Raw genomic sequence first — 27,601 nt, 5'->3', positions numbered from 1 at the left:
CACCAGCTGTTGTCTGAACAGCCTCCAAACTCCTCCGCGGAGCCACATGGATCATCCCGACCGACCTTTCAGCTTCATGCTTTATTCAGCGTCGGCGTTTCTCCCTCCGACACTGAATTGAAATTCCAGTGTGATTTACGTACACCAGCCCGGGCCTGTTGGGAGACTTTAGCATGTTTAAATGTTTTATCACCTACAATCCATCTGAAACAGTCTTGTTTATTACACTCCTTTTTTTTAATAATGTAACTCCACAATGGTAAACATTATAAACATTTGTGCATCCGTATTTTCTGCAATACTTTCTGAGGAAATATATTGATTGAATGTTGTTCCTTTTGCTAAAAAAAGCAAAAAAAAAACTTAAATTAAATATACTGCACATGACACGTGTAACAGATCTGCACTGTGGTCAAATATTGGTGGTTACGAAAGGACCGAGAGCCAATTTCACTTGTGTTTTTGGTCAGAGAGAAGATGAATCTGGGGATAAGCAGCCGTTCTAACCTGGAATAATGACTGGAGGGTCTTCAACCCCCCCCCCCCTCCATGGCCACACGGAGGGCTGATGGGATCTGAGCTGTAAAACGCCAGCAGAGCTTCCAAAGACCCGAGGAGGAACTCTGTCACGGCTCCTGGAATGCCTATGTGGATTCCCTCTAGCTTAGTCCAGAGGTAAATGTGTAAATCCAGAAATGAGGGGGGGGTCAAAAATGGGAAAACACCACAACAGAACCTTAAAATCCTCGCAGCGCTTGACAATTACTACAGACGCCTTCTTTCTTTTTAACTAAGAAGTGGCAGGTGGACGCTCGCTCCAATATGAGGGGGTCTTTGTAATAAAAATTCTGTTTAGGGGGAAGTCCGTGACACACGACATACTTCTCCAGGGCTAAAAGCAGATTGACGACTTCGCCGGCCGAGGTCAGGCGTCCCGGGTGCTGGTCGTAGAGCGGGTGGGTGGGGAGCAGCGGCTGCTTCTGGACCGTGATCTTATAGTAGAAGCCCGGGTCGATGATCACTATAGTGTCAGTCATGGTGGAGCGTTTGGAGCACTGGATGAGCTGCAGCTGTGGGCCTTGCACCATTATGGCGTACCAAAGGATTGGCAGCACGGTGGTGCGTAGAGACTGGAGCAGCTTCATGAGCTGGCTCTCTGCGTCCGCGGCGCTCCCGGCTGGGACGTCCGCCAAACTGAAGGTTTCCGTTATCTGTGCAAAACAAAACCCGGGATGAAAAGAGATGCTGAGAAAAACGAGAGTCGTCTATGAGGCTTTTCCTGTTCTGCAATATTGAGGTTAGCAAACCAGACTGTCACAACATTAGGTTCCAACCAGGGTGATAAACGGCCGCTTGCTTTCCTTAAAAGTGCAGTTCTCATCCTGGTTTACACATCTGCCGTCTTAACAAGCAGTTTATTTCAGATTTGTCACTGAAATATGTGGGAAATTAAACTTAGAGGGTGTTTGTGTCTGATGAAATGTCAGACTAAAGGAACATACTTTGGGGAATTCCTCCTTTTCATCTTCATCAGGATGCTTGGGACTGTCTCTGACCGGGTGGGATTTTTCTGCATCCCATCTGCTGAGGTGCTCCTGGAATTATATCATTTTAAAGCTTAAACTCCAACTTCTATTATATAATCCAACGCACAAGAACTGCTGAGCAACAGAACTTTACAGTCCATCCACGGGGAATGGGGAAGGTTTTCTGAGATCCTGACTAACAGAAACATACCAGCTCGGAGTCGAGGTGGTTGACTTTAACGTCCTTCTCGGGTAATCCGTTCTTCTGCCCAGAATCCAAATCATTCACAAGCTGGAAGAGTAAAATCAAGCTGTCATTTCACCAAGAGACCTTAAATGACAACACAAACGCGTTCACAGTCTGTTCTGACCTCTTTGGACGCCTGTTTGCTTCTCACATCGGTTTCAGTGGGGGGTCCAGCCGGTTCCGTGCTCCAACTTATCTAAGAATCAAGCACCAACACATGGAGCAAATGCTAAATATTCCTGGACATTCCAGCAGGCCAGGAGAACGTGGCAGGAACCCACCACTTTAGAGTTGCTGTTGTCATCTTCATTGTCAGTCAGGTCCAGACCAGAAGCCGCCCCTTTATTTTTCTTGAATGTTGACTTGCGGCTGTACGTGTAGTGAGGCCTCGGCCTGCCCGGCGGCGCCGCGCCGTCCTGCTCGCAGTCATCTTGTCCCATCTGGAAAGGCAACAAGTGTCTCTGCCAGATAATAAGCACAGGAACATTTAAAATCCATCTCTCTCATATAATTACTGCATGAAATAAACTAGTGACTTCATGGAAATGAGTAGGGTTCTACCATTGCCTGTCTCTGACACTGACGTAATCGGCACTTCTGTCGCTTCTTATTGCTACCACCGAATTTGGGTTTGTCTATGCAGAAATCACATGTGCCACAGTCTTTCCTGCATAGACAGGCTTTACATTCTCCACAGGATCGCCGCTTTCGCTTCTTATGCCACTAAAAACAAGAACAGATCCTAAATCATTTGATTTGATTTTATAGTAGAACTTCAAATTCTGACAGGTCAAAAAAAACAATGGATGAGATTCCGTTAGCTATGTAGGAAGAGGCCACAGCGGCCGTGACCCAGGAGGGGCGCGGCGCCGTCGCCGAGTCCGTATCGGTGGCTGGAGGAAAACTCACGTCCTCGTCGTCGTCCGTCGACACGTCGTCTTCGTCGTCCATGTCCAGGCTGAGCGAGAGGTTCTCCGTGTCGCTGCTTTTAAAACTCGGGTACTGGAGGAGGAGACATCGGCGGTGAGAGGGGGGAAGGAAGGGCTGCAGCGGCTGGAGGTGGACATCAGAACGTACCTGCGGGTCTGTGACTTCAGCCTGTAAAACAAAGTGCTTGTTAGAGTTTGAAGGTCTTATAAGTCAAAGCTGCTGCGGAGTGAGCGACACTGAGAATCCAGCGCACGTTTCTCATGAAACAGCCCGGTTTTAATCACCTTTAACCTCACGCCATCAGTAATTGGGTCGGGACTGTCGTAACTCATCTGCTGGAGGAAACTTCCGCTCCCAGAACCCTGTTGGATCAATTAAAAGAGTCTTCAGCTGCCTGAGGAGCGTCCGGACGTGGCGATCGGGTGTCCGTCCGCCTACCTTGCGAACGGGACAGATGCATTTGCGTTTTCGACACAGACGTCTCCGGGACTCGGGGCTCTGCGTCCCGTGTTTGCAGTTGGCGCACTGCCCGCAGTTCACCGTGTTGTGGCAGCCGACGCACTGACCACACGGGATCCACTGGGAGGGAGGAGAGAGGTGAGAGTCAACGACACCGTTCGTGCACGCGTCTGCACGCTCATCCAGCCTTAAAGGCACAGTAGCTGCATCATTTAGGAACGTTCCGGGAGGTGAAGCGTGACTAATGGGCTCCTTGAGTTCCATGAAGACGTTTGGCCCCCACCCAAGAGGCTTCATCAGTTCCAGTTGACTGTTGGGAGAATGTTCCAGACCGCCACCCTGTTCCTGGCTCCTGAAGAGGAGAAGAACCTGGAACTCCCCAACAGTCAGCTGGAGCTGAAGCCTCTTGGGTGAGAACCACCAGGACCTGGATGACTGAGAAGCTTCAGACATGATCCAAGGATGGTTTCAATGGTAACTGAGAAGGACCCAGCTGATCTTCATCACTGTTTACAGAGGTGGAGGGTGAGTTTCTGTGGTAGGATCTGGAACCTTAATCCCTGAGCTGGTCTTCAGTTCTCCTCTCGGGTGTGTAGGTCAGACAGTGACAGCTGCATCGTGCAGTCAGACGTCATATTACGGACAACTGGAGAACATCTCAGGGGGTTCTGACAACACGTCAGGGTTCCTGAGCCCACCACAGCTGGACCCCGCCTGCTTCGGGTCAACGGTGTCGTGGGAACGTTCTGAACCCGAGCCGATTGTGGTTGAGGGTGCGAAAATAAAGCAAAAAACGGGGAAGGCGTTACCTTTCTGAAGCGAATCATGGGATGCTCTTTATGCTTAGATGCTGCTGGAAGAGGAAATAGCACAGCTGTCACAGGTGGCCGTCACTCTGCCCGGCCTTTCATTCACGGATTCTCAGAGAACAACGCAAAGGCAGAGCGCCACATACCCCAGCACATCGGGCAGCAGGGCCGCTTCCTCTGCTTGTCGTACCAGGTTCCTGTGAAGGACACGCCACATTTGGCACAGACCCTGCAGACAAACACACGGCTCAAATCCTCCCTTAATCACCCCGAGGGCGTCGCCGATAAGGTCTGAAGCGTAATAACAATAGACTCACAGGGTTTTGTCCTCTGACCCAATTTCTCCATTAATTGAGGGTACAGGCATCCGTCTGGACGATTGCGAGAAAAGAGGAAGTTTAATTTTATCTTCTGCGGGTGGATAGCGGTGGCTGGAGTCCTGGTTGCAGTGGTTTTTGGCTCCCAGGCTGGGAGTGAGTGTGTGGAGGGAGTCGGGGGTGTCGGCGCCTTCGTCTCGCTCCATCCAGCTGGACTCTGAGGAGGAACGCTCCCGCGCTTTCCTCTGATGGGAAGATGAAGAAAAGTGTGAGATTACAGTGTGTTTGCCCCTTTTTCTGCATTCAGGGGGGCGACATGAAAGGAAAAAGGGGTTGCTGTTGCGCAACATCGGACGCTAAAGCGACGGAATGATAAATCAAAATCACGTCTGAATAAGTCTGCACGTCAAAGACAAACGGTCTAATAATCATGACGTTAACGATACCTTTCTGGTTCGGCTTCTTATGGGTGGTATTTTGCCGTCCCAGAACTGCCCCGTCTTGTAATCAAACGTCGTCAGGTCAAGGATTCCATTCAGAACTGACACCAGCTCCACTCTGCTTCTAAAACGGTCACCGTGGGGACTGAAAAAGACAAACACACACACACAGAGTCCATCAGTGCTCAGGTGCTTCCCAGCATCCCTCCTGAACTGGCCCGTCCCACAGGATATACAGAACAAGGTGCTTCCTGCCCACACGGACGCGTATTTACCCCATGTAATACACGTCTTTCTGCCCCATGCTGCAGCCCGAGCGCCGGACAACTTCCTTCCGTTTCCAGCCCTCTCCAAGCACGGGCCACTCGACCCATCCTTCGTCCGGATGTGAGCGTCGACGGCGGGGAACGCGGCTGAATTCAAATGAGAAAAAGGGGGGAAAAATCTCATGAGATCTCGTCAATACCGAAATCACAGCGGAAAAGCAGAGCTGCTTATTATTGGATAAGAGAATTTCAGCCTCGAGACGGACAAAGACTAAAACAATCACACGACCCCGACATCTCCGCCTTGCATCATCTTACGCGGCTGTAGTGTGAACCTACTGAAAGACCTTCTTGTAGGCCTTCTCGCTGCCGTACACGCTCTCGCTCCGTTCACTTTCTCCTGCAACACTTTCCTCTTCTGGATCCTTCTTGCCAATGCCGTCAAACTCCTCGTCCTCCTCCACAGGCTCGAACCAATCAACGGGGGCCTCGTCGAACGCGGCCTTTGAGTCCTCCATTTCCTCTCCCAGAATTTCCCGGACCGCGACTGAATTGGGGCGTTCTGTTTTAGGTTGTGAGGGTTCCATTGGATCCTGAGCTGCTTCCTCTGAAGTGGATCCATCCTCAGTGTTGTCCTCATCTGTGATTTCTCCCAAATTTTCCTCAGGTTCCTTGGAAGGAACAGGACTCTCAGGTTCTTGGCTCATTGATGCACAAACGGACCAAGGTGTTTTTTCTGGAAACAAGCCACAGATGCTCTAAATGGCACCTCGCATCCCATTTAAAAGGGTCATCAGATGCATCACGGACTTCTGCTCCGGCCCGAAGGCTGATGAACTGCAATTACCAGTTCCCTTAAATACAAAGAGGATGAAATAAAACATGTCCAAAACTAACAACACAACTTACTGTTTAGTGGTCGAAACCGTTAGCATTAGCGGCCCATATGTGCGTGCCTATGTCGTGCACACATCCCAGCGTGTTAACACATGCAACCTTAAATCACCTTTACCGTGTTTGGTTTTACTGATCTTAACGGTAAGTTTAAGGAAGAGGACAGCATGTGCATAAGTATCGTGTTAGCAACACTAGCAAACTCAACAGCTGGAAGCGGTTCTGGTTCTGAAGCTCATTTTTACACTTTTCGGATCTAGGACCTCAGAACAAACATAAGCAGCGTGGTGTCACGCTAGGCAACACTTACCGGTACTTTAGACAAGCAGAAATGACATTATAAATATTGATTCTGCAGAGGGTGGAAACCATAGCCTCGGTTAGCCTTCCACCATGGATGCTACATCAATATTCCATCACTCTTTCTGTATATCATTGCCGCTGTAAAAATGTTTGTCTATTCATTCACGTGGGAAACAGAAACAGCGACAGAATGATTTTTCTTTCTTGGCTTTGGCCTGTTACTAATAAGAGAAGCTACTTGACTCTTTGGAAGACAGCAAACGGAGCTAGCTAACAACAGGCGCTAACGGAAGCAGTGGTTGGACAAAGGAAGGCTAAACACAAAATGCATGAAAATAAACTCTGACCCCGCCTATAGGTTGGGCTGCCAACATGTGCGTTCACCAGGGTGGCTCAAAATACGGCCGTTTTTAGGTATAAAGCAGTCATTAAAGCCAATAACTGTGTCTTAACGATTTTAATAGTCGCGGGTGTTCAGCGCTGCAGCGGCTCGCAGGGAATCAAGGTTTTTATTTTTCCTTTCTGGTTCATTTAATATTTGCACAGGCTCCTAATTTTGCGTTGCTGAGCAGCTTGACGGCAGTTTTCACACCAAACCTGAGTTCTTGCAATTGTGTCTTCAGTCCTGAGGGGGAAAATCTGAAGGAAAACTGCACATATAGTCAAATCTTATACTACAATCACTGCCAACTTTTCTTGCTTGTTATACAAGTCCTCCCAGTATTCCTGGCCATTGCTATACTGGTTAAATCCTGAACCGGCTCTCAAAAGACCCAAATGTCAATTTCAGGCTCATGGCACAATCGTAGTGTATTGGAAATGAATAAGCTGCCCTAGGGCCGCTAAAATGGCTTCAGCTGAGCATAAAATATATAATAAAACACTTTTGCAGAATAAAAATAAATACACCATTATAAAAATACATACTTAAAGAAAAAAAAACAATTTTAGCAAATTTGTGGTCGCCAAAAGGGAAGAACGGTGGTGTTGCAATTCGCATCGCCGCCGCTAGATGTCAGGATTCTACCTGAGCAGCGTCACCTTTCAGGTAAGATGAATTCTGTCGGCTGTTGCCCCGTTTAACCGTATAGAAAAGCCTAAATTATGATAAAGTAGCAGATGCATCACTGAAATACACTTTTTCTGCGCAAATATAGGTTTTATTCAGGGTCACCATATCAAAAACAGCAGTATTTCATAAGCAATAGTTCTACCAGATCGATAAAATTATCTCAATTTACATCTTAAAGTTAATTACACAAAGCTCTCAACATATATGCTTGGGTAACAATTCCGTTTATGTGTCTGTGGTCGTTATTCTAGACACCTGAAGATGAAACATTGTACCGCACACTAGTGCAAACTGGGCCTGTTATCTCTCTTTGTTGCCGCGGAGATCAGTGGTCAGCGGGTCGTGCTGGATGGTCTGATGCAACATCAGGGCAAGCAGACCCGCTCTGTTGGTCATGGCCGTTCTGACGTTACGCTCCTGCTCGAAAAGCTCGTCCAGCTTGTACCACTGTGGACCAAAAACAGGATCGGTCGCCATGACACCCCCATGACTCTTCCCGGAACATGGACAGTTGTCCGCCTACGTGTCCTTACCACTCGGACCCGCTCCAAGTCCACTTCTGCCCTCCGGAGCTTCTCCCAGTTGTAATGCTTGTTGCATTTCCTCTTGGACACCCGGCAGAAATCTCCCGTCAGCTCAAAGACGTTCTTCACCAGGGGACACCCGCAGACCTCATCCACGGAGACCTGGACAGGTCACAGGAGACGCAGCGTAGAGTCCCTCTCTCCTCACTCAGAACTGATATATTGTAGCCTCCGTACGTACTGTTACGTCAAGGTTCATGACAAGCACAAAATAAAGAGTGTAGAGCTGAACTTTTTCTGACCTTTGGGTCTCTGGAATGTTCTGGACACAAAACCTGAAGCCTCTTGCAGTAGGTTTTGCTTTGGGGGTTGTAAACGTCGCAGAAGAGCCTGGTCGCTCTGCGGGGGGGAAGCAATTTAAAGGAGATTAAGCTTCATTTAGATGCTAAATGTACCCACCCGTAGATCAGAGGATTTCTTCTTCTCACCCTTCTATCCGTGTGGGATACATGGAGCCAAACGAGGTCTGGCTCTCATACTGTCGAGACACGCGAGGAGACGTTAAACGACGTTAGGAGACGCTAAACGTGCGTTTGTGTCGCCCTGCGTGCTTTCAGCTCACCTTCGCGTAGCATCGCTCCATGTGCCGCAGCGCCACCTTTGGGTTGACGGGGTGGCTGCAAGACACGCAGAAAATCTGCAGGTCCGTGTCGTCGCTGTCGCCTTCGTTCACCTGCGGGGAAATGGAGGAGGCGTCAGCATTCCCGGCTTCCGCGGTTCTCGCGGAGAACCGGCACGAAAACGGTTGGGAGCGAGCGTTCACCTCCTCGTCCTGCTGCACGTGCTGCTGCTTGGCCTTGGCGATGATGCCCTCCAGCTCGTGGAAGCGTCGCTCCATCTCGGTGAGGCGCAGCCGGGCGTTCTGCTGCTCCCGCCGGATGCGTTCCAGCTGCTTCTTGCCGTGCTCCTCGGCGATGCAGGGACTCTGCTGCCACTGCTGGATACGCTGAGGAAGGATCTCGTAGATGCGACTGGAAAGCACAAAAAAAGGTTGAGAACAGACGTTCTGGCGCCAACTCTTGAGTTAGGAAAAGGTGAAAATAGGCGCTCGTACTTAGCAGCTAATTTCATGCCACAGTCCTCAGAGCAGTATTTGGAGTTCGGCCTTGAAGCCGCCATACAGCCGGGCCCCAGACACTGACGATGCCCCGTGGTGTCCCGCAGCTCACCTTTCTCTCCATATCGGGTTCTCTCTTTGTGCTTCTGTTTCTGTTTGTGCCGACGTGACTCCTTCTGTGCGTTTTAAAAAGGAGCAGCGTCCACTCACCAGTCGTTGCGCAACAATGATAATAAACGAGGACGCGGCGCTTACTTTCTTATCGAACTTCTTTTCCCGCCTCTTGACGTGCTTCACCTTCACGGCTTTCTTACGCAAGACTGGACTCAAGTACAGATCATCGTCTTCATCACTTAGATACGTCTGTGTGACAATAACAGGAAATATTGAGCCAAAGATGGCGAACCCGAATGATTGGGGCTGGATGAGTGTTAGGAGAGTGCGCGTCTGTACCGTGCGCAGCAGTTTGGTGTCGAGTCCTGCTGCCTTGTACTGCTGGTAGAGTTCGAGCTCACTGTCGTAGTCGTCAGAGTAGCGTCTGCGTCTGTGGTAGGAGCCGTCCCTTCTTTCACGAGAAGACCTTTCTTCTTCCTTCACTCGCAACATTTTCTACACAGAGAGGCTGAATGTTTGGTAACGTCGAGAACTGGCGGCTTCAAACGCGCGTCAAGGCCAAAGTGCTCTCACCCTGGCTCGGACCACGCACTGCCGAAACCGGCACTTCTGTCTGATTTTGTTGGGGCCTCCAAACTTCTTCATGTCTTTGCAGAAGTCGCACTGGGTGCAGTCCTCCGTCCTTCTGCAGGGCTCACACTCGCCACACATTCTCACTGACCTTTTCACCTGGGAGCCCTCAAACCATGAGTCCACTTTAGTGCTTTAAATTCCAGAAACACAAACAATGCTTCAAAACAGATTTCCAGCTTACTTTCGATCCACGTCGCCTTTCACTCCTGTATTCTGGAGTGCTCGGAGTGCTGTACTGTCTCTCTGGCTCCGAGTCCTTCTCCCTGGTTTTCTTCGATCTATACTTTATTTCCAGGGAGGGGTATTTATCTGATAGCAGACGGAATAAAATTGCAATGTCTTATTTGTAAAGATGGTCATAGATGGTTAGAGATAAGCCATTCTGAAATGTTATGGTTTATTTTTGCCCATCACCTCTGCATCTCATGCAATACCATTCCCGAATGGCCTTTGCCATCTTCTCTGTAATGTTAATGCAATGGCCATGGAACCACTCATTGCAATTATCACAGCCACTGTCAGAAGGAAAGAGGACAAATCAATGACCACTCATGTGACCATATTATGACGACATAACAATCAGCGTAGGGATTTGTCACCATCCCCAGCGTTGACTTACATCATGAAGCAGTTGATGTCTGGCTTCCTGCAGATACAGTACAGCGGCGCATTCTCCCCCTCCATACTGCTGGTCTCGGGCCCCGGTGCGGGCTCAATGTCAGACAAATCACTATCCTAAAAGGACCAGAAAGAAACCACACACTATGCTGAGCAGTATACCATAAAGGCGCTGTGGGACACATGTATAATGGATTTAATGATCATTTGAGCTAGTTTTTTTTTGTTTTGTGGTATTTTGCATCTATGCACCAAAAAGGATTTAAAAAGGAGGAAGTCAGTGCGAGATTCTGATTTAGAAAGGCTTGGTCAAACAGCAAAATTTTTAGAGATTAAGATTAAAGATTAAGATTAAAACATTTTATTAAGAAGTTGGAGGACATAAAACACTGGACAGACTGAATTTTAGACATAAAACCTTAGCTTAATTACTTTCATCACAAGTTTTGTCCCTTGAGATGTATTTTTTTTACTTAAACTATGGTGGGAAACAGAAAAAATAACGACAACATCCCAAATAAAATGCACATTAAGTTAGTTTGCAGATTTATAAAGTTTACGGTGCTAAGTGTTGGAAGCTTAGCTTAGCTAGCATAGTCAGCTACCATGAGCTAAATTACCATCCACGTTTATTCTTAACTAAATTAGTTTGGAGTTTCATAAAGTATCCACAAGCTATTAAAACTGTCGTAACGAATTCAGCGTCATATCAAACACACTAAATAAAAAAATTGTACAACAATATAAATGCTAAATTAATCGCAACTCTTGTCGGTGGAGGGTTACGGCGAAGTTACGGATGTGCACTTGGTCAATTACAGAGACTTAAATGTTCCCTGTTGTAAGTCCCAGTAAAACCTAGAAAACGTTTTTACCTACCATTATTTCCACGCTGTATATGTTTGGAAATATACTGATATGCAAACAAGTATCTTGCTGTGCTCAAAAGCTAAAGCTAACGCAGAATCTGTGTAAACACAGTGGTATTTTTCGCTGAAGATCGTCTAAATTCGTTCTTTTTCGGAAAAGCGGGGGCGCTGATTGGTCGCCGTTCTTCTTCGTTTGTTAAAGAACAATATCCACGAATTGTATGTCGACATCTATCGGAACACATACGTACTGCGCTTATTACTATGATTTTCTTTTCATTCTATGTATATTTTTGTTCGTCTATTTGCAAAATACTGTAGTTTTATGCATGATGCACCTTTTTGTGTTATTGTCCTGGGTGCGTGCGTGCGCGTGTGTGTGTGTGTGTGTGTGACAGAGAGAGAGAGAGCGAGAGAGGGAGAGGGAGATAATATACTGTATGCTCTTATTGCTCTGCTGCTGCTGACAGCACTCAGGACCCTGGGGGATCAACATTTTTTTTGGAAAGTGAGTATATTATTTATATTTTAAAGCTCTTGTCAGCCAGGCAGAAGGGAAAAAAGACAGTAAGACTATGATCGAAAAGACAACTTATTATACAATACAATGTTTTAAGGAGATACTCCATTGTGGTTATTTAATCATACTGCTCTAATTTTCCTTTCTTTAACCCCAATAGTAAAAGACAACCTTAATATAATGATGTGAACCACAAACTATAAATTGAACTTACTGAATTATTCATATTCTAACCATGGTCTTACATTTCTATCACTTCTCTATGCGGTTATGCTGCCTTTCATTCCCATCGTAAAACGGTGATTAATAATAAATAACTTCACTACAATTTCCTATTGTCTACTCACCAGTAATGCTATCAAACCTCAGCTGCACTTTTGGACTCTTGAGTCTCTGTGGTTTAGATTGAATTTTAATTGCAGTTATTCAGTAAAATACATGTGTTTTTTTAATATATGGATGATGTTGCATTATAAAACCCTGGTAATTAAAGTAGTTGAGAGCACACTGTTGGGAAAATGTTCCATCTTCCTCACTATGTCATACAAGGACAGCTGGGATTTAAGAGACAGTCACCATGGATACCGTACCAAATTCTGAAGATGAATTTAGCTCTCTCACCATAGCTTCCAACGTGTCTTTCACACTCGACGATCCCGTCATGGCACATCCTACAGGTATTTAGATGTAAATAATGAAATCTTGTTTTTTTTTTTAAAATTAGGTGGTTCTAAAACAAGTTGATTTATTTGTGATAGGAACGGGAATTGCTGTTGAAATGAACGAAACCTGTGGTACGACGAGGGCAGCGTCGGTCTGTAGTTTAGCGTCTGTTGTACCAGATAAGACGGCCCCTCGGCCAGGTGCCCAGCCGCCATCGCCCACCGAGGTCCCATCCGGGGAAGAGAGTCCGTCGCTCACGTCGGTCAGCAGAAAGGCCGAGAGCCTTAAGTCGACCACTGCCGACACCGAGCCAGACAGCGAAGGTAGGAACATTTAAATGTTGTGTACGGTCTCACCGTCCCTGTTTAACACTGAACAGGAGTTTCACGTTTTCTTTCCGAGAACTTTGCGCTGCGATTCTGCTGGCCTGCCTCTTCTGCCAACCTCTGGACTGCTTACTGGCCACGGTCCGAGGGTGCAACAGCTGGATCTGCTCTCTTTGCACCTCGGCGTGCGGCTGCAAGTCCAGCAGCCTGCAGCCTCTCGTGGGGGTCGGCCACCAGTGTGACCCGTGCGGGTGTGTGGGCCCTCACTGCTGCTCCGTCTGTGACATCTGCAGGCAGACCACAGAGTGCCTGGACTTCGGCATGGAAATTTCCCAAATGCTTTACCACTAATGAGCAGAACGTCACCCCAACACAGGGACTTTAGGGAAACTTTTATTTGTTCAAATCTTGTGAAAAAGCCAACTTGTATGGACAAGACACAAATATGAGCTCATGGTTAACAGTCAGTATTAGCACTTGAGTATATGACAGGAAATAAATAGCTTTGAACACAGGTGGAAGGACAGCGATATTGTGAGACCAGAAACGATGCAGTCAGTAGCGACGAGTTAAGCTAAAAAAACAAAAATGGAGTGGTCATTATAAAAGTGTTGAAACAAGCTTAAAGATTAAAGTTCCCTTACTTATTGTCATGTTTAAACAGATCACAGAATTCAATGACTTGGAGCACTGCACTGGGGAGCAAAGAAACACTCAAGGCGTCAGTGTTTAAACGTCACTAATGCCGAAGGTTTTCCTTAATGTACATATGATCAGCTGAAGACGCTTTCTAATTGCTGTGATTTTGTACAGAATAAACATCGTAAGGTCAAGCAGGTTATTCCTTAAAAGTGAGGCAAATGGTTATGTTGATGAGGTCATTAAAAATTGATGTTTGAATGAGCACGGATGCACTGTAATGCCCGGAAGACCATCAGATTAATGAGCAAATCGCTGGCAACACATACATCAATTAGGAGAAGTTGCTTATCAAACTATTATTGGGACACTGGAAAACGCTGTGAACTACAGTACTGAATGGATAAAATTGCTCTGCTTTTCTTGTGCCGTCTTGCATCGTTTTCACTCAACACGTGAATCTCAAAAATAAAATGCTGATTTTTATTTTGCAGCTGTGCTGGAAGAAGTCTTGCTTTGGCTAACTAGCTGCAGCAGCCGGTGATTTCCTGCTGCTCTCAAGGTTTATTCCAAACGTCATGCAACCTGGGTGTAAACTGTCCATTACCTGTGATGCACTTTTTAAAAAGAAGACATAAACTCTCTTAAGATGCATAGAAGTCACAAAATAAGGTGCGATAAAATTGCTCAAAATAAAATATCCTTATTTACAAAATGTAGAAAATATTCCACATTGTGCCAATTGATTTTAACAAAGATCCCTTTTGTAGCTGCTGGTGAAATAACTCAACCATCGATGAGCCCGCCACTGCTAATAATAAACCCTGATTTGACTCAGTTAAAATATATTTCTATAATTTCATTATAATTACATTATAATTTACTTTGTGTTTTAATCTCTTAATCAGTTTATAAAGCCAACCAGAAAAAAAACTCACAGCTTTCTTCCCTAACAACAACTACATAAAGCTAAAATTATGTCCCTCCTCAATCTCAAAGACTTAAAAATAGTGTAATATTTTTGTTTCTTGGCAGTTTAGACTATTAATGTAATATTCAATATTGCATTTTTGATAGGATTGCATGTATAAACCTGAATATGAACACCTGACCAGCGGCATACACAATTATTTAGGGCCGTGCGGCAAACTAATCAACGTCCACGTTAGTCTGGAATATAAGTCGGTACCTACAGTGTAAACTATAAATAGACTCTTAGACATTATTTGAGGATCGGCCACACTACCTGACGTTTCCTGTCCCTACGGAGACTTTCTGACCACCACTTTCTGACCGCCATCACAAGTCCTCGTCCATTTCAAAGCTGCTGCGGCTGCTGGTTTTAGAGGCACCCGGTGACAGAGGAGAAAACAGGGGCTCGCCTGTCCTATCTGGGGACAGGGCACACCCATCGTCCATGAGAATGTCTCCCAAGCCAACGTCGGGGTAGAGCGCTGACGCCGAGCCGTCGTCTAGTTCGGCGAAGCTCAGGCTGCCCAGATCCAGGGGGCTGCTGATGGTACCGCGGGCCGGGGAGTTGGAAGATGGCGGGGACAGGAACGAGGCTGGCAGAGACTCCCCGATGGCTGCTGCACCAATAGCGAGGAGGTTCTGGGAGGAGGTTCCATCTGCGCTGTGAGTCAGAGACTGGCGGCCCTGAGGAACCTGCTGCTGATGCTGCTGCTGCTGCTGCTGCTGCAGGAGGGTCGGATCAGAGGCGAGAGGCGAGGAGATGCTGCTAGCTGAGGGGAGGCCGTGGAGTCGGGCCTGCATTTCTAGCTCCTGAAAACAACAGCCACAGATTCAACACAGAGGAAATAAAACTGCAGAAGACTGTAGTTCCGAGAATATAATGTGGTTCAAACTGACCTGGATGCGTAGCAGGAGAGCGTGGTTTGCCTGCTCAAGCTTTTTCTGACGCATCTCGATGTCCTTGGCTCTGTGCTGCTCCTTTTGTAACTTCCTAATGTAGTCAACTGACGCCTTCAGAATGGTGCCTTTGTTCCAACGCATCTCACTGTCAGCATTGCGAAAAAGGAAATGACAAGGGCGAAGCGAGCGATTTTCTGTTGCTGCCATGAAATCGCACTTTCCACACTCACGGTTCTGATTTGTAACAGAATTCAGCAAAGAACAAAGACTTTTATTTGCATCTGTCAGACTTACGGATCAGTGGATTTGGGTATCATGGTACCCAGCTCCTTTATACGGTCATTAATGTTGAATCTTCTTCTCCTCTCAACTGCAGACAAGCATGAACGACAGGCGGAAAAAACACTCCTAAGTTTTTCAGGTCTGGTATTTGAAGGCAAAGAAATCCATCAATCAAAAGGGGCAGATCTGCACGGACTTACTGAGGTTATGGTTGTCTTTCTTCTGCCTTTCTTTCAGTAAAGCTTTCGCATCTGTTTCTGAAAAACAAAACAAAAAACCCATTAATTGTAGTAATTACCATTAACTCCCTGATCATAACAAGCATCAACGTTACTATACCTGTAATTTCCCTTTTAATCTTTGGCAGATCAGCAGGACAGGAGTTACTGGCAGTCAGAGTGGGTGCTGCCATCCCAGGGCTGTGGTAAACATCCAGCAGATTTCCCGGGAGCTGCAGGGATGCAACATGCTTTGAGTGATATTTTCAAAATGGTAAATAAATATGACTCTTGTTTGATTATTAAGAGTAGCACATCACATATTCGTGTTTCTACATATTGCTGGTGCACAGCAGAATTTCAAAGTGAAGGTTTAGCCTGGTAAAAGGCTCCAAAAGGTCCAGCAAAGAATCCTAAAACATTTTACCTCACTGCTCTTTTTCATTTCTTCCAACAGCATCACCATGATCTTCATTTTTTTTTGGCTTGGCAGCCAAATGTGCAGGAAGCTGCCAGTTAAAACCGTCCGTTTTGTAAGCACAACCCTCTCTTTCTCTCACTTCAGCCTTCCTCGTACTCTCTGCGAGCTTCACCACTCCCACCCAGCAGTTTTGTAAAGAATAGTGACCGAGTGCCAAATGTGTAGATTTGCTTCTACTGCTTCACAATTCCTCACAAAGAAGCTCTACCTTCAAACTGGACTCAGAAAGGACACACGTGGCATTAACTATTTGCCTTACACAGCTAAATAAAAGAAAGGAAGAAAAGAGGAAGAGGGAGAAGTGTTGCGTTTGTGGTTGAACGGTTGAATTGGTTTTCCTACCGTGCTGGGCAACTGAAGACCTGAGTCGATCAACGTGATGATGTCATCGTTAAAACTGGATTCAAGACTAATGATGTCTTCAATCACATCGTCAATCTAGATAAAGAGGAAACATGTTAACGTGTGTGACAGAAACTGGGTCCACATTCTGTCTTTGAATCACATTAATCTACGCTCTATAACAGCTGAGAGCTAACGGTAAACAGATAGCCCGACGATCCCAAAGACACGGCTGCATTCAGCTGGGGGCTTTCAGCTACAGGCGCAGTATTTAACATCCGATTGTGGCAGCAAGCCAAGAGGAGATGAAGGAGGCATGCATCACCGCAGTGGGACCTTCTGCCACATCAGTGAGGAGCAAACATGAAAGCAATTAGGCTAGGGGTGAGCCAAAAGTTACACATTAAACTTCTAAAAAAAACTGAGGAGGGAAACCGGTGACAAGGCGGAATAATCAGTTTTACCAGAAAATCAGGTCTACAGTCTGGAAGTGAAACAATGGGCAAACCACTTGCATAAAAAGTTTCCGTACTTCCTCCTTGTTCGACCCGATGTTCAGTTGAGCCATCGGACTGTTCGGAGCACTGCTGGCGGCCGGGGCAGCTTCAGGGGCTGAAGTGGACTGTTGCACGGGGGACACGCCCAGAGTCCGATGAACCGCCACGTTCCCCAAGGTGGTCGACAGGTACTGCTTCACCTGCTGCCTCTGGGCCTGCTGGATGTGGTACTTTGTGGGATTTTCCAAATGGGTCTGCACCTGAATATTTTGAGAAGAAATTATTTTTTTCCTCAGGAGCTCAGCACACACCGAACAAAGGGGATTTTAAGAAAAATAGTCCTTCCAAACCCTCTTACTTTTAGCACCTCCACGGGCACCTGTGCAGGTGGGGGACGGGCAGCATTCTGGGGCAGGGTGACAGAGATGGCTGGAGTGGTGTCAGCTGGCCGGAGCTGAGAAGCAGAGGCCTGCTGCTGCGCCTCACGCCTCTCCTGCTGCTGAGCCTGCTCCCTCATCAGCTGCTGGCGCAGCAACACTCTTGACGACATGGTTGAAGCAGATATTGAGACCTAGGGATGGAGCTTAAGACAGGAGAACCTTTTTAATGCCACACTCTAAAACATCTGTTACTGTATTATAAACCTGATATGAACAAAATGTATGGTATATCCAGAGAGCAGCTCCTCCATTTAATCCTAGAATTGGTTCCCAGTGAAAGTCTATTGTAAGTTTGAGAAAATCTAATTACATGGCCTCATTCACAAGCAAGACTGCAATCATTACATAACAGCACATTCTTTTTATTATGCCACTACTCTTCACTTTGTTTCCAGGCAAATACAAGCTCAACATTACATTCTGATGGCATTACAAACCAGATAAAGAGATTATAGGAACTGTGAAATGCTGTAAAATCCAGAGTAGACACCTTTTTACAGGGTCAAACACCAAGTGCAAAAGAGTACCTCCCATATAATAGTTTATCTATTCTGAAGGTTTGCACCCAGTCTTATCTCTATATTAGCTGTGAGGGATGAATTTCATAATTTTAAAAAAACCAAAACTTTAGATTAATGTATACCTTGGTAAATGCCAGATAGACATTTCTGGTTTCTTAAGATCTGTTCTAAAACAGCAAACATAGAGCTCGCTTGAATGTCAATCTGTAATTTTATTTTTATTTCCGATTAAAACAAAAAAGATAGGTAAAATGGGCATTTGCGTGTAGCTGTCAGGGGCTCCAGAAGAGCGTCGGGAGTTCGCAGTTTGACACCCAACACCTAATGCTAACGGGCCCGCATCTGTCTGAATTAGGACATGGACCTAAATTAACCCAAATCATTTAACCCAGAGACATTAAACTATAACTTCTGTCAAATCGCAAACTATTGTCAACTGGAAATTCCACGCCAAAAAGCAAGTGAATAAAAACATGTGACTAAAAAAAAGAGGAAGTTACAGTTTAGCTAACTAAGCTACTAGCGTCGGAATGCTAACGCTACATAACAAGTTAAATAGTGCGTTCGAGTCAAGATAAACAACATACTGTGAAAATGGGTTCGTTTGATGGAATCACAGGCAGAAATCACCCAGTTCCTCCGTTTTCTTTTCCATTTTATGGTCCGCTAACACAGGTAATTCCTACAGTCGTTAGTCATCGCACGGGATTGTTTATCTGAGGCAGGCGGAATGAAGTCATCGGTCGTGGGTCACCCGGAACTATTTCACTGCTACACACAGCTTCAAAACTCACCGGAAAACGTTGCAGAACCATTGCGCAATTCGCACTGTCATTATCATTATCAAGTAGGAAAAAAAGGGTTTTTTTTAAAAAATAAAGAAAGAAAATCCATTCCAGAATTAATAATTTAAGATGTACTTTAATTACAATCTGAAAATTAGAAGTCCATTGCAGATGCGAAGGTGTCCGACAGCTTGGTGGCAATTTTGTCTGCAAAGGTGAAAAACAAGAAAGGTTCTAGATGAAGGCTTCATCTTAGCCACATTTCAGGGGTCAATCACACAGAAAAGAAACTTTCACACATGTTAACAGATCAGCATTTACACCACATGGTCATAAACTATTATATGAACTCAAGAAAAATAAACCCAACCATTTTTTTCAACAATAAATGATGTAAATAAGGTATGCTGTTGCACATTTGGGTTACATTTTACTAGTGAATGTTAAAGAAACCAAAGGAGATCATTAATACCCCATATGCACAATTGAGATGAATATCTATACCAACCTGCTCTTTTCTGTTGCTTTTTCCTGTTTTTGTTGGCGGCCAGGAGAGCCTGACCCTGCTGGAGGGGATCAACATCAACTATGTCCCCCAAACGAGGAGCTCTGGCTGCTGCATCACTTGCAGGCAAATCTGTTTTTGACTTGTGGGATTTTATTTCCACTGTCATTGGACCAAACTATTAGAGACAGAACAGAAAAGCACAGTGAGTGACAGTTTATGACCGATTTCAAGTTCACAATCATTCACACTGAAACAAACATATGAGTTGGGCGTTTTCCCACCTCAGGGTCCCGTTCATCATCCATAGATTCAGTTTCATCTTTGATTTCTGGGTCTTCCAGGGACGCTCCCGCCATTCCCAGGGCAGCGTGTTCATCGCTTTCTGTCATTCCAGTAGTTTCCATGCAGAATCCCATTTGAATATCAGGACAAGACGACTCTGAAACACAGTTGTGTTAACATTGGAAGATTGGAACCAACAGTTAAGTTCGGTTTATCTGGACAACCTGTTCAGGTTTTTCCTACCTGCAAGAACTTCCTGATTCCCCTTTTCCAGCTCATCCCAGTCAAAGGCTTTACCCATCTCCGTGATGATTTCAGCGCTGATGTGCGTGGGAAGGGTGTGTGTCTCTGGAGGGTGCGTGAAGTAGCCGATCCTGCCACTAAATAACAACTTAAAGTCAAAACCCCATCATCATATTTGCCAAACATTCACCAGATCTCATTTCCTCACCAGGTCCAGTCCATAAGCACGCACTTAGCTGCCTTATCAGTGTCAGGCAGCCCCCCCTTTCTCAGTTTGCCCTGCCGCCTTGCAAGCAATGACAAAAACTCCAGCGCTGTGTGAAAGTCTGGAACATTGTAGTGCTCCATAATCTGTGCCAAAAACGAATATTTAATGCCAGTTTTGGGCGAAAATGCCACAATTCAGCCCCCAGTTTAGTGTGTGTGATTTGTTAGTGACTCCAGTTAACGTTGATTAATGTTGCTATGATAATTACATGCTTACAGAGCAGTTAACTCAAAACAGGCAACACAAAACACTCACTATTCACCGTCATAATAAACAGATTCGCCGTCACGTTTCTCTACAGCTGTTGTGGAGCGGAGGCCTTGCATACCTGCATCTTGTTGCAGCGTCGAAGGATGGCTTCAACAGGAGGGAGAGGATCTACCAGCTGTTCAATTTTCACACAGTTACGAAGAATCATGGCAGCGTCGGTGGTTGAGGTCGCCATGACAATGCCAGGGCAATCCAGAAGCTTGATGTGTTTGTCCAAATGCACCTGTTGAAGGCACCTGAAATCCAACAAGCCTTTTAGAAGACCAGAAGGCCACAAATGGGTCTCGGCAGTCTTCTGGGCACTTACTTGGTGACGCCAGGAGTGGCGCCAACATTACAGGCGCGCGCTCGTTTCAGACTGTTGATCAAACTGCTCTTTCCCACGTTTGGGAAGCCTGCCGGGGTAAAGCGGGGAAACACGTCACTTTGAGTGACAGCAACGCAGCCAGAGTGAACGAGAGGCTTACCCACAACGCCCACAGTGATGGTGGTCTTTATGTCCTGGTTGCGACAGTAGTTCCCGAGATGTTTCATCAGGCAGTCTGCGCCGACACAAGCGCTGCTGCTGAGAAGCTCTGCGGTCGCTTGTGTCACCGGCACGTTGCTGCGTTTCTGCTCATCACGAAACGGTACGATCGTGAGATTTTCTGCCGGGGTTTTGGATTTTAATCATTCCTAAATAAATAGATAATAACTGGGCATACCAGGTTCTTTGTCTGTTGCTGGGTGGATGCTTTAAAAGCGACCGTTGGAAACTCGTTCCGAAGATACCTAATCCATTTTTCCACAATGTCTTTTGACACCAAATCTGTGACCAGATCAAAAATCACCCGTGTCAGAATTTGCGCAGGGAACAATTCATAAAAAAATAATGGACATTTTATTTTGTCTTACCAATTTTGTTAAGCACTAAAACAATTTTTTTGTTGGCTCCACTCTGTATTACTGCCTGTTCAACCTGAGGGCATCTACAGCCAAGAGGGTCACGTGCATCCAATACTTCCAAGATCACGTCGGATGCTTCAATTACCTGTGAACAAAATAATACACTATAAAAAAAAACCTATTAAATTATGTGTCTGTGCGCATCCGCACAAAAAAATGCCACCAAATCTCTATTCTGGACCGAGGTTTGAAAGGTCTGAGGTGGAGTCCTACCTTTTTAAATTCCCTGTAATATGCTTTTCTTGAATTCTCATTTTCAAAATTAACATGCTTCTCCAAAGACTGCATATCTGCTTCCTGTGAACAGAAAACAAAGAAAGTAACAGTAACTACTACAAAAGAAGTGTTACTGATTATTACTAATATCATGGAAAAGAAGTCCAACTAATAAAAACTGGTCTGTCTGCAAGGGCCAGTCACAAATTACTGCCACAATCATATCAAGAAGCCAATATTAAATTAGGAGAAAAGATTGGTGAAACGGTCTCTCGCATTGCTAGAGGTGGTGAGGCTCATGTTACTAATATCCACAAATGTCAATGAAGGTGTTGAGTAGTTTTACAGTAACATGTTTGTTCAGGAGAAATCTTTGACTTACCCGCTGTTCAAACTCTCTCTGGCGCTGTAAGATGTCATTTTGAAAGTTTTGCAGATTCCTCCTCTTCATCAATTCTCGCTCTCTGGATAATTTTTGTTGCTCCTGAAGGTGTTGAAGCTAAATGGAAGAGACAGGATGGAACATTGGTTAACCCCAAGTTAACGCACAAAAACTTAATACACGAAGATACAATCAAGACTAAATAGTCACTCTTTGTTTTCGTGTCTCTTCTGGATTTCTTTTGACGTGCTGCACAGATGAATGCTCAGAATTCTTGGCTCTCCCTGAAGCTTCACCCTTTCGCTCATCTGCATTCTATAAAAGAAAATGGCAAGTTTAATAAATGGACTTATTTTAGTTTTGACCTTATGGGGGTGCTTTCAAAACAAGTGACAACTTGATAACTAAAACAAGAAACGGAAAACTTGATGACTTCACCGGGTAGTAATAAATGCATCTTTTCTATTCATATTACAGTTATAATATGGTGGGTTTTATTCACAATTAAAGATACTCTGCACCAAATTACTATAACTACCCAGAGTTTGCGTGTTAGCCTAAAAAGTTAAACATTAGCGGGGTAATGTTAGCACTAACCTTAAATTTCCCAAAGAAGCCGAGACGCTTCGCTCGTTTTTGTTCTGTAAATTTAAGGAAAACACAGAATCACGTTAACATGTTGAATAATTGCGAACGTCAATTACATTTATTAAATAAAGATTTTAAAAACATACTAGCTTTCGACATCTCTCCGCTCTGTGCGCTTCACGTGTGCAAGAGGAGGACTGATGTCTCCGACAACATCCGGGTGATGTCAAAATAAAAGCACAAGGGAACACTGACTGGTCCGAAAATATTCCTATTCTTCTTTATTAGGAAAAAAAAAATTAAATCCACCGCAATTAGGCACTGATGCTGTAGAGAATCAGTGCGGCATCAGCTATTTTAGAAATAAATAAAGGACCTTTAAATGTCAGGATCTGAAGATGCTTTAAGACAGTAAGAAAATTAATCAAGTCATTTTAATCAAACCCTACAGCCCAGTTCTGGGCAGAGAGGTTTTTTTTAATTAGTGGACTGAGAAGAGAGACTGTTGGGATGCAGAGGATGTGATGGGCTAAACATGTGCACAGTTTTATGCAGTGCTCAATAACTTGAATGAAACATAGGAGCCTATTTTATCCAAAAGCTTAGTAGTAGCCAGTTTTAGAATTGCTTCTAACATCAAGGAGCCAGTGGTTGATTTTGTTAAGCTATGAAGCACCATAAAACACAGTAAATTGAAAAACAATACTAAAATATCAGCTATATCCAAGTGTGCATAGAAAACACTAGCAGTAAACAATATTAATTGCCTGGAAAAGTCTGACTTTTATTCAATATTATTACTGGTAGAGGCACTGGTAAGTAAAATAAAATAAAATTTAGGGATACAAGCAGTTAAGCAATAAACTAATATAATCAGAATCTGTCTCTTTCAACATCTTACTTATGTGTTTTTGATATATCAGTTTCCTATTTCTCATTTTAAAATACTTTGTTGTGTCCATTGTTACTTTTTTCATCATTAAAAATGTGTCTTTTTCATATTTAGGATTTGCGGAAGCTTTTTCCATGCTCTCAACACCCTGGCTGACACAGGTACTCACGTGTCCGTGAACCAGCCACGGAGTGACAGGCTGCCCCAGAAAATTGATTGGCTCAATTACCTCCAGTGATTTGACTTCTTTATCTCTCCGGAATGACTTTTCACTAGAGCAAAGCAGAAGTTTCCTAAAGCTGCTTTGTGGATTACTCCTGCTTACAGGAAATCACCTCCAAGATTTGTTCTGACCTCGGGTCTATGACATCCGGAGAGGAACAGCACGGATCGTGATCCTAATCCTGATCCTGGACCTGCTCCTTTGCTTCAGGAAGGTCTCACATGGGATAAATGAACCATCCCTCAACCAATTTGACACAGTTATCCAGACCTTTTTCTTCTGTTAACCTCTTACAAGTAGCCACAGATAGTCCAACAAGCATTTTCTCCTGACATCAGTTATGTTTGGAGCACCTGTTACACACTCCAAGATGAAACATTATTTTCTATTTGCAGATTGTACACAGTTCTGCTTCTCTCTTAATCCCACCATTAACAATTAGCTAAATTAGTGCCAGACACCAAATCAAATATGTCTGTTTCTGAATCCTCAAATCAGAACTCATTGTTTCTGTGTGTGCAACATGCTTCGTGTCTGTGGGAATGTATTCACACCCTCATTTCTTATGGTTTCTTAAGCCTCACATCAAAATGAAAAATGGTCACTTTTCCCCCTCATCCATCTAGACTCGGTGCCACATGACGACAGCCCAAGATGGACTCATCAAAGTTGGATTAAATGGGCTGGACCGGGCACGCACCTGTCGAAGTAAGGCCTAATTTAGTGCTTATCAGAGCAAAACAGAATAAAAAAGGGGAACCATTTCAGAGGGGGTGAGGACCTTCCGCACCCACTGGAAGAGTCCCGTGTGGCCGTGGACAGACGACAGGCAGGAATGTGGCTCTGACTGGTTCTGTGTCCTGCATGCAGAGCAGGTTATGACCCAAATACTCTGCTCTTCGTTTAGTATCCTTGACTTTTAATGCGCCCATGTAGATGTGATACATAGATCGTCATTGACACAAATAAACTTGTTTTTATCCCATTTTCACATTTGCTGCTAAAAAGCTGCATTTATATTTCTCACCAAGAATTTCAGGCTTTCTACATCCAAAGCACCTAAAGATAAACACCAACCAAAAGAAAGATATTTTTCATATTTTTTTATTGTTTTTGCCTTTGCCAGAAAGCTATATTTACTAAAAAAAAAATAAAATAAACAATTAACATGTACTGTACAAATCGTAGCATTTCTCCCTTTGTTTACAAAAGAGAGAACATGAAGATTTATGCAGGAGCCACAGAGGAAACCTCTGTCTTCGATGTAGATACTTCAGAGCCATCATCCACTTCTTTGCCAAAGAGCTTCATAATGCAAACGCGGAACTGCCATGGCGACAACAGGAGACATATTCAGCAAAATGACAGCACTTTCAAACATAAACGTGCGACGTGTGTGACAGCCGTGCCCACCTGTCGGTTCATGAAGACGTAGATAACTGGATTGTAAATGGTGGCGCTCTTGGCAAAGTACGCAGGCATGGCAGCAGCCAGAGGATGGAAGGCATATCCCGGGTTAGCCGCAGCGAAACAGGCAAAGAAGGTGTACGGTCCCCAACACACACAGTATGCCACAATCATGACAACCACCATCCTGGACACTTCTTTCTCAGCTTTCTGGGTGGATTCTGATTCCTTCTGTTGCATGGCAACCTGTGATTGACAGGAGGACGCCGTGAGAAACTCTGCACACTGTAACCTCTCTTTGAGCAGAGAGCAACCGGCTGCTATCGACTTACTGATCTGATAGCCAGCCACACTGCAAGGTAGCACAAGATGATGATAGCCAGAGGAATTATACAGCATGTGATCATGAGAACGATCATGTAGGACTGGACTCCTGGGTCCTCGCTGCCGCTGAACACATCAGGTCCACAGGAGGTCTTCAGTCCATGAGGCCAGTACCTGATGCAAGAAGACCTTGAGTTTCTGATTTTCATTCTTTTTAAATCAAGAAAAAACAAACTGACAAGATGCGCATCAAGCTACCTGCTCCATCCGAAGATGGGGGGGGCACACCAGACTGCTGCCCACACCCAGGAGAACACAATTCCCCCTGTGGCCCATTTGGCATCGAACTTGACGTTTCCAAAAGGCTTGCACACGACGACCCATCTCTCCCAGGAGATGATGGTCAGCGACCAGAGAGCAGCGATACCTGTGTAAGGACGTGGAATGCTCATTACTGGCGCACACACGCGGCATTTTACTTCAAACACACTCCGAGTGCTCACCACAAGTGGAGACAGTGTAACCCTCAAAGACGCACATTGGATGTCCCAGAATAAAGTAGCCAAAAAACTGATTGCATACGCTAATAGTGCTGGCAAAAACTGTCTCTCCAAGATCAGCAATGGCAAGATTGACCAAGATCCAGTTTAGAGGATGACGGAGTTTCTTGAACTTTGCAGTGGCCACCAACACGAGACCGTTGGTGAAGACAGATAAGACGACCACAATAAACATCCAGACTGTCGCGACGTTGTAAACCCATCGTGGAGCGATGTGGTAGTTGGGCCCCTCGAAGGGATCTGAGGAAAGAAAACAGAGCAAACTTATAAAGGAGACGTCGCCATACCTTAAATGATCCTATTTCTAGTCTGTCGGTAATAATTAAGTTCTTAACTAATAACAATGGGGCTGCAGCGCGGTACCTCTGGTATGATTGCTGTTTGTGTAAACGAAAGCGGATCCTCTCGTTGTGTCCTCGTGGTACCGCCTGGCAGCAAACGACTGTTTTCCCCATTCCTCTGCCATTCTGATTGCAGGAGGTCACCGGCAGTTGGCCTTTCTTGTCTCTCGCAGGCTCCGTGGGCGACTACTGAGACACCTCTGACTTTAGCTTTTATACTTTTGCTGCAGACTCTGAATTGGATTATCAAATTACTGCTGTGGTGTGCCACTCGCTCGCCGCTACCTGTGCAAGGTAAGCAAAAGCGAGCGTATTTTGAACGGTGATTAAAGTTATCAGCTTATCAGGTTAAGACACAAAATGCACTAATAATCTTGTTTGAAAGCGGATTTAAGTCCACTCCATTACACATGGATTACTTCTGAGACATTTGATTATCACACTGATGCAAATTTTAGGCCATCGTTGGCCAAAGGAGGTGTGATCGACGTACGTTAAACGGATCTTATTTCTTTATTTTTAATATTATTTTGGATGCAGGACAATATGGTTCATTTTGACACCTTATATTGGGAATCCTTTGCACAATACTGAGTCAAATTAGCAGGGTAAAAAGAGCCCGGTGGCAAAATGATTATGAAATTTTTATATAATTCTAAAGATTTTGCAAACATAAATATGCAAACTTTGATGTGCATAAGAGGACAGACGATTCCTAAAGCTGAGCGGATAAGTGGTGACTGACAAGTTGTTAATAGACGTCAGGTGAGTGGAGTCAGACCCCTTTAATCCCTCCGGAAAGACGAGTTCACCTCAGAACAAGGATTCTTTGGCACTTCTTTGACCCAGCAACTCACGTCATAGACCTTATGGCCCCAAGGGCAAAGTAGGTATCGGCACTTCCGCGCGAACAAAAGGCGGCTTTCAGAGTGTCGAATACAAACGTCACGATTTGCAGGTTCCACTGACAATGAGGATATTAATAGTCATATCCTAGAAACCGCAATCTATCTAGAAAACAACAAAGGAAATTCTCACACAGTTTTTGCCTTTTTTTTAAAAGTTATTTGGACTCCAGACTGTAGAAAATAAACCTGCGTTAAAAGCAACAGTAGTTCGTTTGTGAAGAATTAATTAACAATACGTATATGTAAACATTTATTAAATTCAATAATTCGACACACATCACTGCAAGTTTCTGGACAATTCCTTTTATTTCAGTGACAAGAACAGGCATCATCTTGTTATTTCAAGTTTGCTCCAGTATCCATGAGGTCAGGGGCTTGATTTTGGGTGCTGGAGGTCTGCACGGTGACCTGTCTTAGATCCAAACCCCAGATCTTCGCTGAAGCTGCATCTTCTTTGGTCAAATGTGTAAATGGTTATGCCCCTATACCCAACCGGCACATGTAGTGTGTGTAAAACTAT

At 44.9% G+C, this 27,601-nt stretch overlaps 6 protein-coding genes across 15 annotated transcripts; 1 reads left to right on the top strand and 5 right to left on the bottom strand.

Moving 5' to 3' along the window:
- Positions 1-215: 215 nt before the first annotated feature.
- Positions 216-7,076, bottom strand: mbd1b (methyl-CpG binding domain protein 1b). Of its 9 annotated transcripts, XM_011614333.2 has the most exons (17): positions 6,199-7,066; positions 5,334-5,848; positions 5,004-5,141; positions 4,735-4,873; positions 4,289-4,533; positions 4,118-4,200; positions 3,972-4,015; positions 3,142-3,282; positions 2,988-3,065; positions 2,851-2,871; positions 2,683-2,775; positions 2,335-2,496; positions 2,055-2,234; positions 1,898-1,969; positions 1,738-1,818; positions 1,503-1,595; positions 216-1,211 (listed from the first exon to the last, which is right to left on the bottom strand). In XM_011614333.2, the coding sequence occupies exons 2-17, from the start codon at positions 5,699-5,701 to the stop codon at positions 738-740; spliced, it is 2,412 nt and encodes an 803-aa protein (XP_011612635.2). In that variant the 5' UTR covers positions 5,702-5,848; positions 6,199-7,066; the 3' UTR covers positions 216-737. The 9 variants fall into 9 exon arrangements, with proteins under 9 accessions (XP_011612635.2, XP_029682185.1, XP_029682184.1 ...); XM_029826325.1 differs by having other exon boundaries at positions 2,055-2,213; positions 2,683-2,871; positions 6,199-7,076; XM_029826324.1 differs by having other exon boundaries at positions 2,683-2,871; positions 3,972-4,012; positions 6,199-7,073.
- A 253-nt stretch (positions 7,077-7,329) lies between these two features.
- cxxc1b (CXXC finger protein 1b) lies at positions 7,330-11,297 on the bottom strand. Of its 2 annotated transcripts, none has more exons than XM_011614330.2 (14): positions 11,149-11,297; positions 10,271-10,386; positions 10,066-10,166; positions 9,833-9,960; positions 9,592-9,756; positions 9,358-9,513; positions 9,160-9,267; positions 8,902-9,080; positions 8,611-8,818; positions 8,410-8,520; positions 8,276-8,325; positions 8,090-8,186; positions 7,797-7,949; positions 7,330-7,710 (listed from the first exon to the last, which is right to left on the bottom strand). In XM_011614330.2, the coding sequence occupies exons 1-14, from the start codon at positions 11,149-11,151 to the stop codon at positions 7,564-7,566; spliced, it is 1,722 nt and encodes a 573-aa protein (XP_011612632.2). In that variant the 5' UTR covers positions 11,152-11,297; the 3' UTR covers positions 7,330-7,563. The 2 variants fall into 2 exon arrangements, with proteins under 2 accessions (XP_011612632.2, XP_011612633.2); XM_011614331.2 differs by having other exon boundaries at positions 9,592-9,747.
- Positions 11,298-12,152: 855 nt separating this feature from the next.
- On the top strand, positions 12,153-13,024 carry LOC115246866 (myoD family inhibitor domain-containing protein 2). Its single transcript, XM_029826735.1, has 3 exons — positions 12,153-12,335; positions 12,417-12,644; positions 12,724-13,024. The coding sequence occupies exons 1-3, from the start codon at positions 12,236-12,238 to the stop codon at positions 12,996-12,998; spliced, it is 603 nt and encodes a 200-aa protein (XP_029682595.1). The 5' UTR covers positions 12,153-12,235; the 3' UTR covers positions 12,999-13,024.
- A 3-nt stretch (positions 13,025-13,027) lies between these two features.
- On the bottom strand, positions 13,028-18,719 carry tfe3b (transcription factor binding to IGHM enhancer 3b). Its single transcript, XM_003973717.3, has 9 exons — positions 18,527-18,719; positions 17,337-17,561; positions 17,014-17,238; positions 16,482-16,577; positions 15,780-15,891; positions 15,641-15,697; positions 15,453-15,528; positions 15,156-15,303; positions 13,028-15,068 (listed from the first exon to the last, which is right to left on the bottom strand). The coding sequence occupies exons 2-9, from the start codon at positions 17,526-17,528 to the stop codon at positions 14,586-14,588; spliced, it is 1,389 nt and encodes a 462-aa protein (XP_003973766.2). The 5' UTR covers positions 17,529-17,561; positions 18,527-18,719; the 3' UTR covers positions 13,028-14,585.
- Positions 18,720-18,840: 121 nt separating this feature from the next.
- Positions 18,841-22,678, bottom strand: gnl3l (G protein nucleolar 3 like). Its single transcript, XM_003973716.3, has 15 exons — positions 22,573-22,678; positions 22,436-22,479; positions 22,049-22,153; positions 21,839-21,955; positions 21,454-21,537; positions 21,190-21,325; positions 21,000-21,103; positions 20,763-20,907; positions 20,603-20,690; positions 20,354-20,531; positions 19,966-20,108; positions 19,758-19,894; positions 19,514-19,671; positions 19,233-19,407; positions 18,841-18,931 (listed from the first exon to the last, which is right to left on the bottom strand). Exons 1-15 carry the CDS (start codon positions 22,583-22,585, stop codon positions 18,879-18,881), a joined length of 1,680 nt encoding a protein of 559 aa, XP_003973765.3. The 5' UTR covers positions 22,586-22,678; the 3' UTR covers positions 18,841-18,878.
- A 1,664-nt stretch (positions 22,679-24,342) lies between these two features.
- Positions 24,343-26,525, bottom strand: LOC101070377 (red-sensitive opsin). Its single transcript, XM_003973673.3, has 6 exons — positions 26,196-26,525; positions 25,776-26,072; positions 25,531-25,699; positions 25,281-25,446; positions 24,955-25,194; positions 24,343-24,867 (listed from the first exon to the last, which is right to left on the bottom strand). The coding sequence occupies exons 1-6, from the start codon at positions 26,296-26,298 to the stop codon at positions 24,769-24,771; spliced, it is 1,074 nt and encodes a 357-aa protein (XP_003973722.1). The 5' UTR covers positions 26,299-26,525; the 3' UTR covers positions 24,343-24,768.
- Between the last annotated feature and the right edge of the window lie 1,076 nt (positions 26,526-27,601).

Source organism: Takifugu rubripes, chromosome 19 (assembly GCF_901000725.2).
Source record: "Takifugu rubripes chromosome 19, fTakRub1.2, whole genome shotgun sequence".
NCBI lineage: Eukaryota > Metazoa > Chordata > Actinopteri > Tetraodontiformes > Tetraodontidae > Takifugu > Takifugu rubripes.
Note: the sequence above shows the minus strand (reverse complement) of the source record. Positions and strands in the feature narration are given on the sequence as shown.